Source organism: Melospiza melodia, chromosome 16 (assembly GCF_035770615.1).
Source record: "Melospiza melodia melodia isolate bMelMel2 chromosome 16, bMelMel2.pri, whole genome shotgun sequence".
Taxonomy (NCBI): domain Eukaryota; kingdom Metazoa; phylum Chordata; class Aves; order Passeriformes; family Passerellidae; genus Melospiza; species Melospiza melodia.
The window spans coordinates 7646964-7659833 of record NC_086209.1 but is presented as its reverse complement, the minus strand read 5'-3'; the positions used below and the strand labels follow the sequence as shown (position 1 = coordinate 7659833).

The 12870-nt window shown below is 38.4% G+C and overlaps 1 protein-coding gene across 5 annotated transcripts in view; it reads right to left on the bottom strand.

The window, feature by feature from the left end:
* Positions 1-12870, bottom strand: part of AFF2 (ALF transcription elongation factor 2) — a 325500-nt gene that overhangs the window by 235923 nt on the left and 76707 nt on the right. For all 5 annotated transcript variants that reach the window (XM_063170495.1, XM_063170500.1, XM_063170497.1 and 2 more), the window contains exon 2: positions 5015-5135. In XM_063170495.1, the coding sequence (XP_063026565.1) occupies positions 5015-5135 (121 nt within the window). The remainder of the gene's footprint in view (positions 1-5014; positions 5136-12870) is intronic.

Genomic DNA, 12870 nt, shown 5'->3' with positions numbered 1-12870 from the left:
TGTTCAATGTTGTTCCCATCTCTATACATTTTGCCAGTGCTCCTAAGTGATAGAGTTAATAATCCCAGTTGTGGAGAACCACGAATCACTTTAATTCACTAAGTCCCTAGGTTGGTCATTTTAGTGGCAAAAATTATATTCTAGCTAAGCCAAGAATAAGCTCTTTGTATATGAGCAGTCTCCATCAACTGAGTTGCACAATGAGCTGTTTGGGCAGCAGCCAAAACCAGGCTTTCTCTGTTCAACCCCCAAATTTAAAACAAGGAGATTCCATTGTGCTTAAGGGCCCAGCAGGAATTATGATTCGAAGTCTAAACACTTACATACTTGTTCTGTTTCCTCCCTGCCCAAACACTTTAACTCCTTACGGGATAGAACATGGGAAATAACAGCACCAAAAAAAAAACCTGACCACCAACCTTCACCTCTGTGGTTCAGCTACACTTCCAGGGAGCATTTAGCTTTCTTTCCAGAAAGCACAAGTTAAAAAAAAAATAAAGGTACTGACAACATATCATAACTGTAACACTTCAACATCCCAGCACACTAAATGGCTCTTGTCTAGATCCTCACAGAGAAAATGTTTTAAATTGAAAGTAGATCTTTTCAATTATTTTATGTTGGAGGTACCTAATTCTCTCCATGTATTTTCTTTTACATGTCACATGATGATAAATATAACTTTGCTTTATATTAACTCTACTTTATGCCTAATGTTCACATCCTGGGGATAAAAGACATTTTATAAATGTTAGGTATTATTATTATTATTCATAGTCTTTTACAGGGAACATTAATAAAAACATATTTACTGAAAACCATAGAGATTAAATTATTTTAAACATCCTTAGTGTATTTTAAGTACACTAAAGCTCATATCCAATGGTTACTGAAGTCAATGGAAAGATAATTGCTGTCTTTAGTGGCCTTTGGACCAGACTACAAAGCAAAAAAACCCATTATTAATGGTAATTTGGCTTACATTTAAATAAAATTAGAGCACATCCAGCTAAGATCAGACTTAGGCATCACACCACAATCTGAATGAGCTCAGGAATGTAGTGCACTGTTCCATCTGCATTTAAGACATAAAGCATAACAATAATGTTTTTACTTTATTTCCACAACAAATTCAGGGCTCGCACAAGAAGCACAGTACTCCTGACAAGCCTGGATACCAGCATGAGAAACACAAAATCCAGTCATAATTTCTCCTTGCTCTTTGTTACTTCCAGACTGGGGACAATTTCTACCTTCATATGCTGGGTAATTGGCTGATTTCCTAAAGAAAACCTCTGTATGTCTTATTTTTTGAAAAGCATGCTGAATCACAATTTTGTTGCTATCAAGAAAATGCAGCATTTTGAGTATTCCAAGGCATAAATTATATGCCTGGTTTATGAGTCATGGCTAGTAGCATTCCCCCTCATTCTAGGCTTCTGTTAATTTAGGAAATGCCCATCTTCCTGCATTTGCTTCTATTTCTTTCAAAAGCTATCTATAATAGAATCCTACTGGAAGACTAATTTGCTAGCTGGCTATTGCATTATAGTTTTACAAAGAAAAGAACTAATGCACTCAAAGTTATAGGCCCCATTTACAAGGGTTTTTTTGAAAATTTGTGTGAAACTTGAGGTTTCATAATTCATTCACTTCCTTATGCCTCATAATTAAGCTAACCTCCACAGATTAGAAGCTGAGATCTTTTTTATGCTAAGCTTGAAAAGCATGGAGGGGCTTTACCTGAAAAAGATAAATGATTTAATATCCACCAAAGGCTCCACAATGGAAATGCTGCCCATTAGGTTCTCTTTCTCAAGCTGAACTCTTCTGAGGCAATTCCTTTGAAAAGTAACAAAAATACTCCTACTGTTTTCTTTTAAAATCCTCATCTGTGAGTAATTCAAAACATTAAAAGGTATCAACAATTCAGTAGTAAAATTACAGCTTCTCTCAGGAAAGCTCCAACATTGCTTTTTCAAATGTTTGTTGCTGTTACTCTGCAGGCCCTTCTCTGATCCCTTCTGCAAAATCCAGCATGAACAGGTTGCACCAGGGTTTGAAGGCAGGACCTGCAACCCACTTGAATTAAAGAGCAACACAACCCTTACTGCCTGACCTTCCCAAAATAATGCTGGATGTCATCACGTTGTCAAAGGTGTTGTTTTCCCACATGAGACAGTGGAGCTTCAAAAGGAGACATTTATCTTTTAACAAGCATGGAAAAATGCATTTTATACACCCACAGAAATAACTATCTCTTTTCATCTAAGTGCACACATACATAAACCACAAAGAATCAATGCAGAAACACGCATTTGTCCAAAACTATAATGAACACCCACGTTTTATTTGACAGAGGGAAAGAAAGAGGCTGTAACAGCTAGAGCAGAGAGATGCTGGATGAAGGCAGATGCTCCACACATCTCATGATACACAATGGCAGTAGGCTCCATGAGAAAATCTCAGCTCCTTGCTCTTTTAATGCAACTTTTAGCATCAATTTCTTAGTGCATTCTTAAAACAGCTGCCAGTTGCTCAGTCTTTAAAACCTCAGGAACAGCCGTGGTGGCTTGCCCTGCCCTGACCCTACCTGGTCCCTCCTCTGGATACTGTTGAAGCAAATGAGGAAGGAATAATAAACAAGTAAGGACACAAGGTCTGGGAATAAAAGAAAGAAAAAGATATGTTTCCTGTTTCCTGAAACCTGCTATTCCTAACCTTCTCTTTGCCACTGCAGCATCCATGTCAGCTCCCACCCTCAGATCTCTCAGAAATGTACCAGCTGTACCAGGAGCTGATGCTCAGCAGCAGAGCCAGCCCAGTGAGGATGTGGAGCCTGTGCCCATCACAGGCCACAGCACTTTGCTGGGCAGTGTTTATCTCACTCTGCTCCCACTGAGAGTGACCAGGAGAGACAAGAGCAGCTTCTTGTCTGCACAAGGCCTTGAGTCTCATGAACACAGAAACATCTGGTCATCTCAAAATAGAGAAGAAATTCTGACTGCACGTGCAGGATATTTGTTCTCACATCAGGGTCTCTTAATTTTATTTTAGAATAAATGCAAACAAACCCCTGAATTTAATTTTGCACATATTTAGGAATAAAAATCCCTACATATCCACTAGGAGTTAGATTCAGTTTTTATTAGTGCCTAGGAAATTCTACTTTGGCTGAGTCTTAGCAATGCAGAACTTAAAAAGGAAACAGCAGTCTATCACTTCATCCCTTTTTTTTTTTCCTCCTAATGTAAAGTGAAAGCAAGACCTAACTTTCCTACCTCATTTTGCTTCTACCTGTTTTTTCAAATTTAAGACTGATTTAACCAATGAATATTTAACTACTTTTGCATGCAATTTCCTATCAATTTTTATCTTTCACAATTTATAATGCATTTTAGGGAAGTATTGTATTATATTTTAATCACAAGAAGTTTACAAACTTCTCTGCCAAGTAGGTGAAAAGCAACTTAAAAAAATTTGCCCAGAAAGACCATCAGGATAATTTTTGGCTTTTTAATCATTCACTTTTTTAAAAGAAACCACATTCTCTGCGTACATTTGGTGCAAATACACACACTAAATAGATCTAAAATCAGATATTTTTATTCTTATTATACAATAGATATTGGTGATATATGATTTCAGTTCTTGCCACAAAATTTTGCAGTGTTTTGCATACTGGTCTACATCCTGAAATCCAAATAACAATTTACATTAGTCTAATGGAATTATTCATACAATATTTACAAAATATTGAGTAGTTACATGGACTAGTAATGTTCTATAGGATTAATTCAGCATGGCATCATGCGTATGTCACAGGTAAGGGATCTCAGCCTTGGGTAAAGAGTGAATCTGTACCCCTGACAGGCATCCCTGCTGAAGCAGAGGGTCACCAGGGGTGCAGGGCAGCTGCACTTCAGGGAGAGATCAAATTGGGCTCATCCTGGTGGTGACATTTACAGGGTAAAGTAGTTGGCTGCTAATCAATACAACAGACAAGACAGATGTCTTCACTTTAGCTCTGATATCTTGCTCTGTACTTTGGTTATCTTCCACTTCAGGGTTTCAAAACCACCTTTTGAAATGTTTGTCGAGACACCTTCACTGTCTTGAACATGAGCCAGGGGCTTTCCAGCTGGCAAATTCATGCCAAGAAAGAAAGGCCTGTTGCTCCTCAGCCAGCCTGAACCAAAGTACAGCCAGGAGTGCATCCACCACACTTTTGTGGTCTATAATTATTAGACACCATGTGATAATAATGGCAGTCTTTTCTCCTCCTTTTTGGGTGATTTTCAAAGAGCCCTCATCCCCCCTTACAGCTGCTAACAATGTAAAATGGAAAGATGAAGTGGCGGCCTTTCAATGGATGTCACTGATTGGGAGGAGAAAGAGATATGGAAATTTACATTCCTATGAATTCTTTAGGGAATGTCTTACTGAAAATCAAAGCAGCAGAAATCATAAAGGGGGGCATCCCTTGGTGATAAAAATCTCAGGCAGCAAAGCTCCTTAGAGAGAATAAGACTTGTAACAAAAGTCCCTTTCATATCCTTGTTATGCTCCCCAAAGATTCAGTCTCCCAAAAGACTTCTTTGGATGGTTATGATTGCACAAGAAAGATTATGGACTCATTATTTATAGAGAGGACATTGGTTTTAAAAACTCAGATATATTGTCTTCCTAAAAATGAAAGAAGTTATTGTAAGCTTTGTAGGTACAAACCACTTGTAGAAATACCAGCTGCACATACTTCTACTGCAGGACTTTGCTGTGTGTTGAGGAAGAAATCTTGAACTGGATTGTAACCAAAACTCCTCATTCTGCCAATGCAACCTGGGCAGCACATTCAGTTTGCTCTGCTGCCCTATGCTGATTTGGATAATCAGTGTATTCAAGAGTGGAAGTACCAAGGCAGATGCAACACTTCCATTCCTTAGAGGTGATGAGAAGTTTTATCTGTATTTGTGTAAGACATTCTGAAAATGCAAAATGTAACAATGTAATTTACCTTGTAGGGTTCCCCAAAGAGGTTAAAACCTGAAGCAAAGAGATCTTCATCTTGCTGGACTTCCTGGTTTCTTCTCTCCCATTCCTTCCTCTTAAGTGCACTCCGGTCTTGCTCATAGTGACTGGAGAAAGACAAAAATGACAACACATTATTTTCACCATCATTTTGTTACATGTTTATTACTATCAGTAATAGCAACAAACCATCAGAAACAATGCAACTCCTGAAGACAATTCTGAAAGAAACAGTCACTGAATCATTTTCCCAAATTTAAATCTGGAATCATAAAACTATGCAAAATTGGGCAGTAGGGCAGTCAGTACACTTCTAAAATAGAAAGTGATTAAATGAAACAATGAAAATATCGTTTACCAGTTCACAGAGCATTATGCAGAAGAATAAAATACATTTTGACATCCGTGTACTAGCAGCCTGTAACACATGTGCACCTGCACACACATGTGCCCACAAAGCACGGGTCTGTGCAGGGAAAGCAAATGTGAAGGCAAGGAAGCACAGCAACAGCTACAAATCCATTACACCGAACATCCATCCCAAGGCTCCAGTTTAGCCTGGTGTGATTTAGACCACCTAATTCTGTCCCACTTCTTGTTAAAATTTATGTATGGCTTCATTGGAGATGTCAAGGAGGGGTTAAGAAGGGTTTTGTAGAAGCAGGCTGCCGGAAAAGATTTTAGGTTAGTTGATGCCAGGATCAGATAATTCTACACACAAACACAGAAAAGGATCTAGCACCTCAGTGTAGCAATGGTGAGTGGCACTTATCTGTGTGTCAGCTTGCTTTGTGCACCTGCCAGACCTAGATGACAGGCTGAGAGACCACATTCACTTCTCCCCTGAATAACACTGAAGTACTTTGGTCTCTTGGCTCTGCAAACTACCTCCTGCTCCTCTGAGGGAAGAGATATAATTAAAACCCTGAAGGAGAGGGGAAAATAGCAAAGGAAAGAGGAAAGGAAAAGATGCATACTTCAACTTGCACTGACAACCTCTCATGTGACAAGCATTAAGGGACACTTCTGTGCTTTCAAGCCGCATTTGATTTGTTACGAGGCTTTTGGCTCTGCTTTGTGTCAGTTAATTAGCTCCCGAATTCCAGATGACAATTTGAATAGCAGATTCGGTGCATGTCCTGATGTTATCTGCAGTAAGCACAATCTCCCCGATAGATCCTGGCCGTGCATGCACACATCCACACACAGCCTGTATGTACAGATGCTTACACACAAACACACACATTCCAGCTGTAACAAAGAACACTTAATTCTCCTATCTCGGGTGAGAATGAATTAAATCTCCATAGAGCTCCACTGCACTTGGAAGATAACCAAATATCTACAACTTTTGCCTTTTTAGCTCAGCGTGATATTGTATTGAAAGCTTCACACCGAGAGATATAATGAGGAATGAACTGCACAGTGATGAGGCTTTAACAGTGTATAAAGTCACTGATTTCTGAGTGAAACCACAATTACTAATTTGAAGCACCAGCTAATTAAAACCACAGCTATGTATTTAGCCTCTTGTTATACCTACTGCAGTTTATAATTATGAGGACCTCTTTATCTACTCAATTAAAGTTCTTATGATTCAGGCAGGTTGTGTTTGAACCTGCAAGCCCTGTGGAGAGCACAGGAAAGCATATGTCTGTTGCCTGATGACTCCATGTAGCCTTACACTTATACACTTGTTTTTACACAGGCAAGGAAAGAAAAGAAGAAAGACATGCCACAATGAGATTTCTAAATAAAAAATATGAATTAATAATTGGTTTAAGCAATTCAAGACTACTCAGACTTGGATTGAATAAGGCTTGATTATGGCTTGTAAACTGAATGCAAAGCCACCTACATAGGCTGAGCTGAATGACTGCCATCCACATTTTCCTTCTACAAATTAGAAGGCTGAAAATATGCCATGTTTTGTTTTTTTTAATTTGTTTGTAACACTTCCTGATGTACTGACATCACTTACACTAAGAGCAAGCTCCAGAACAGTGTTATAATCAATGCTGTATTTTTGCATTAGAAGGTTTGTTGGTACTATTTGCTGGTCTCCTGAGGGAGACAGAAGGGGAAATTGTTTTAAGGACAGTCACTTTTCTATTCTACACATGACCACAATGCCAATGTAACACTGTAAATCACAAGCAACCTGTTCACTAAAAGGTGAAGGGGGGAATTCCTTTTGAATCCTAAATCAAGATTATCATCCACAAATATTGGAGTTAGCAAATAGAAGCTGTTTCCTAAACTGGTACCCAAAGATGAGGCCAAGGCTGATTCCATCTCTCCCCACAGCTTTGCTGGAGTAGGGGATGGGGTTAACCCAGAAATAATCCAGCCCAGGAGCAGCAGGAACGCACTATATTTATCCCTGTCATGGGGGAATCTTTCTAGAGATTTCTCTGGCAGTTTGACCCACAGACTGTGTGACTCTTCAGCAAGATCAGGGCATGGTGACGTTATAAGCCCAGTCACACGGATCTAGTCTAAGCAAGATTTTATATCCTGCATAAGCAATGTTTGCTATGGAAGCACTCCCATCCCAGCATTCACTTCAGAAAGAATTATTCATGAAAGTTAGAGCTGCATTTTACAGCTTCCCAATGGCTTCCACGGCCTGGGGTTCCAGGGTGAAATCCTGAGCACATTCAAATCAAAAAATCTGGCTACAGAGATAACAGAGTACAGCACATAACACATCTCACCCCTCATGTGAGGTTACAGCATTTTGTTATCTAAAAGCCAGCTCAGGTCACAAGCATGCAAAGTATTTAGGAAACCAAGTGAGGCATTATGCCATAGCCTATCTGAGAAAAAGCAGCAAAGACCCAAGGACTACTAAGATATGCTTTATGACACATTACAAAACCACAACTTCAAAAACTATGAAAATAGCACTGGTATAATTCAAAGTGGCATAATCACTTTAAAAGACATTAACTTAAACTAACACAGTGTTTAGAATGTTAACATTAAAAGTTTGAAAATACAGTATTTTCCAACACAACACAGTGAAGTATTTCTCTTTTATTGTGTTTATGAAAGATTTCTATTTCAGGCACCCAAGAGGTGAGTACAAAAGCAGACCTTAAGCCCTAGACCCAAAAAATGTTTACAGACTACAAAACTGTGAGAATCCATGTTACAACACAAACAAAACCTTAAGTAAATTGTTACCTCTGCTTCAATCCAAATCTAACTCGCATATATTCTCTTGTGAGAACAAAACAAAGAATAAAATTAAAGCTGCATTTTGAACTTCCTACTGACAGAGTCACAGGACGGCTCTAAGTGAACAAAGTATCTATGCAAAAGGAAGTGGTTGTTCATCCTGTCAAGACCATTACTTGGTTTATTTCTCTGCAAATGTACTTTTGCTATGACAGTGCCTGACACAGAGATGATTGTGGCTACAGGAAGTCAAATATTGTGAGATCATACACAGATTATGATAACTTATTTGGGTTCTGTGTAATTCAAAGAGGGATGCTGATTAGATCTTAAGGCTGCAGTGCACTGAGAACCTAATGGGATGCTCTCCAGAAATTCTTACTGCAGACACAATGCAATCTCTGGGACTTATGTTTAATTTTTAGCTTAACTAATGTTCTGTGAAATACAGATATGTGATTAGTGGTGAAGGTGTCAGTGAAAACTATAGTCAGATACTGTGAGGAACATTAGAGTTCAGTCTGTCTCACTTGTATGGGAAATACTTCATGACTCCTCTAAAGGCAGGAGAGCAGGCTATCACAATACTGGCTTTCATAAACATTTTATAAAAGAGATACAGAAGAAAACAGCTGTAAGTCACAATATTCACTATATCCAAGAGGGCAGCTCCCTAGACAGAACTACTACATGAGAATGCAGTTTAAACATGTGAGCTCTATTGTTTTGTTACCACTTATTAGATTAATAATGGTATTTGAATGGGGAAGCCTGTATATAAATCTGAGTAGATCAGGAATGATGAGCAGTAAGAATATACAAGAGCACAGCAGACCAGCAACCTAAAAACTACCAGTGTGGTGGATATGGCAGAAAGAGTAGCAACTACAACTGCAATGTTTTTTTGGTGTGCTAACATTGGGGCAAAATGCACTTTGAATAGCAGCATTGGATATTTAGTGCTCTGCAATCAGAGCAGCACAGATCCATTGGGGACAGGGGTGAGCTGCTGCCTGTGACAGGCCAGGTGCTCAGCCTGTGTGAGCCTGCAGGGTGCCAGCAAGGACAGCAGAGCTGCAGCTGCACCCCACTGCAGCCCATGATGGCTGTGGGGACAATCCAGCCCAGGCCCTGGAGAACAGAGAAGAGGAGGAGGTGGCTGAGGCAGAAGGAGGTTATATCAAGGCAAAAGATAACAGACATACACACAGGTTTTGGACTAGAAGCTAAAAATGTGGATCTGGAGATAAGAGATGAAAGTCAGATGAGCGCTGGCTACAAAAGAGAACTAGAAGGAGAATAAAATTTGGGGCACTGGAAAGTACAGTGCAGTCATCTCTGGTGAAAGTGAGAGGATGTGGTGCAAAAGATGTGGAGGAAAAAGAAAAAACCTTTTAGGACAGACTGCAACAAAGTAAGAGGTTATAGGGAAGAGTTAAAGGGAAGCTGATGAAATGAGACCAACAGCTAAAGGCTGAGCCCTAGCGTTTGGGGTTCATTTTCAAAGTTGTTGTACTAAAGCCACAGAAGTCTCCGAAAGCACAGAAGACTAGGAAAGAGCCTGAAAGACTGGAGAAGGAGCAGAAGAAAGAAGTCAGACCAGACAAGTTTGAAGGAGTAGTCTCTGTGATATTAAGAAAACGTAGAAGAGAGAAAAATGATCAAACACCTCATATTGCAGACAAATCACGAATGAGAACAGAACACGGCTCTGTTGATTCAGTCAAAACAACAAGAGCCCAACAGGGAAAGAATCAATAAAAAAGCAGGAGCAGAGAGGCTTTATAGCAGTGACAGAATACATCCATGAGAATAAATGAATGACATTCAAAAAAGCCAGCATTTATCCACAATTTAAGGAAGAAGTAGTTGGTGTTCTCAATAACACGTCTCAATTCACAAAAATGCACACTACATCAAATCAAACATTTCCCTGTACTAGTTCCACCCCCCCCCCCCCCGCCTTAAAATATCAGATATGCCTAAATGATGAAAGAAGTTCTCAAACTGAAATGTTTGTAATTTGTGGAAGCAAAATATAAACACAAGCATCTAAACTAAGACACAGTGGATATAAAATGATATGAATTAGAGAACTGAAAGTCCTTTCCCAAGGTTGTTGCTTCATAGTTTTTACTTTGCCTACATGTACTCAGGAAGTTGAAGAAGTAAACTCGGAAACTGGGCTTCCTCAAAAACTAACTCATATGCCTGCATGAGGTACAAAACATCCCAAATCAAAACCCACTCAGAGTTTATTTAACTTACAGGAGAAATCCAGCTCAGGTCAATGAGGATTTCCCCCACGCTTCAAATACATCCTTGATTTTCTACACCTGTGCAATTCTTCAATGTGACTTAAAAGCACAAGGCAAAAAGCATTTCACCTGGCAATCAAACTAGGTGAAAGACTGCTTCTAACAAATACATTACAATTGGAATTCTCCTCTACATAACTCCACTGATTTCATGTAAAAGCAGAGTACCACCACAGCTCTGTACAAAGGAAGAACTGCCTTCCTTCATCTATGCAGATTCTCCCAGTATAAACAGTGGTTTTTTAATGCATTTATTCCAAATGAAAAAAAAAAAAAGAAAAAGCAGCCTCAGGTCTTAAATTTCATAGCAGGTCATACAATGTATTAAGTAAATGAGAGGAATTTCAAAATCTGATATTTAGGCAGAAATATGGCCAACTTAATGTATCTTCCCTGCTGATCTGAAGCCTTTGTTTCACTAATGATAAACAATATAAGCACTACCACACTTAAAATAGCAAAATTCTTCTTCCTCTGTTTATCACCACTGAGCTTACATCTTTGTCCTGGTAATTTTCCTACTTGACAGAGACAAACCAAGACATAGCAAAAATAGCTTTACAAGTTCTTAGTGTTTTTCATATTTAATGTTTAATTTAATGTTGTCTTCCTTTTCATAGTATGAATAGTTACTGAGAATATCTAGCACAGAACATATCTATCAGTGCACTTCAAGATAAATGATTTATTTTAAAATATAGAATATTCTGTCTTTGATGTTCAACAGTTCTGCAGAGAAACACTTGAGATGGTCACTGGTTATCTATCCACATGAGCGAAATCTCTTCACAATTTGCATTAAAAACAACACCATTCCTGTAGCAGATTTAATAGAGAATACAGAAGATTAAAGCCTCCAAAGAAAATAATGCCCAAGAGACCCCTGGGTGAATTATGGAAATGCAAGCTAAGGGTTTGGCTAGTATTTGACATATTCCTCACTCTTTTTAGTTATTCCCACACATACCAAGCACCTAGAAAATGTTATTTTTACTTCAGTTTTCTCCTTTTTTTAGTCCTATGCAGCCCTAAACCTTTCCTGATCATGAATTTGGAAGGAGCAATTCTGGGGGAATGGATGGCAGAGATAAGCTCCTGGATAGTAAGCATATAAAGAATAGATGAGGTTTCAAAGGGGAGCATTTATTGTTTCCTGTATCATAGCACATTGTCTTTCAATATGATTAGTTATCAGTCTGAGTTATCAAAAAGTGGGATGAAATAAAGCGCTTACGCAGTTATGCTTCATTGATGTCAGCTAGGGGAGCATGAAAATCTCCATGAAGTTGGGTAATTGATGTGTAAATCAGAGCTCAATCACTCTGTAATAGAAATGGTCCCACTGAAAGTAGGGTTGTTGAACAGCATTGCAGAGGGGTGGGGAAGAAAAGAGAAATAGAGTCAAGACTTATTTATTAAAAAATATAATAACTGGCAATTTACACAATTTTCCCTTCAAAGAAGAAGTGCTGTCAGAGACATTTAAATGCAAGCTGCAGATCACTATATTTGGGTACCCTTATTCGGCAATAATTAACTGTTTCTGTTTTATTAAAATGCTTGGGGACACTGTTATGGATATTTAAAAAGCAAATTAAATGAACACATTCATCCTTTGAAAGGCAACACGTGTAAATGACATCAGCAATTGTAATTTGCTTAACAATGTGTGTTCAAGGTATGTTTTGGAGTCCTATTACAGTCTTCCTGTCAGTTCAAATTTGCAGTATGAGAAACAAAAGCAAAACTGAAAGAAAAGAGGGGGAAAAGGAGCCTAAAGAGAAAAATGGTTATAACACATCTTCAGAAGGACATAAAAGACAGTCATTAGAACATCAGTCACATAAAACAGTTTTCCAACATGTGGTATTTATAAAAGTAAACATCTGATTCATAAAGAAAAGAGCTGGCTAAGATAACATTAGGGGGTTATTTTTCTTGTAATTTTTTTTTTTAAATGAATGCACATTAAAGTGTTGATATCAACCTCCCAAAACACCTGGAATCCAGTATTCTAGTTATGACTTGCAATAAACCACTGATAAACTCTAACAAACTTACATAAATGAGAAATTAAAGAGCATTTTTGGCATCAAATGAATTACATTCAGGACACCAGAGCTCGATTAGGAAGCTTTATTAGATGGGCAATGTGCTGTGACTCTAAGGGGACTGATTATTACAAGGGGGTTGAATAGGAAAAGAGGTTCAACCTCAACTCTCAATTTCATTGCCTGAGTTTAACAGAATATAACATATTTCTAAATGGTTTTTGGTTTGGTGTTTTGTTGTTGGGGTGTTTTTTTTGTTTTTTTTTTTTTAATTTTGATCTGTCCCAGGA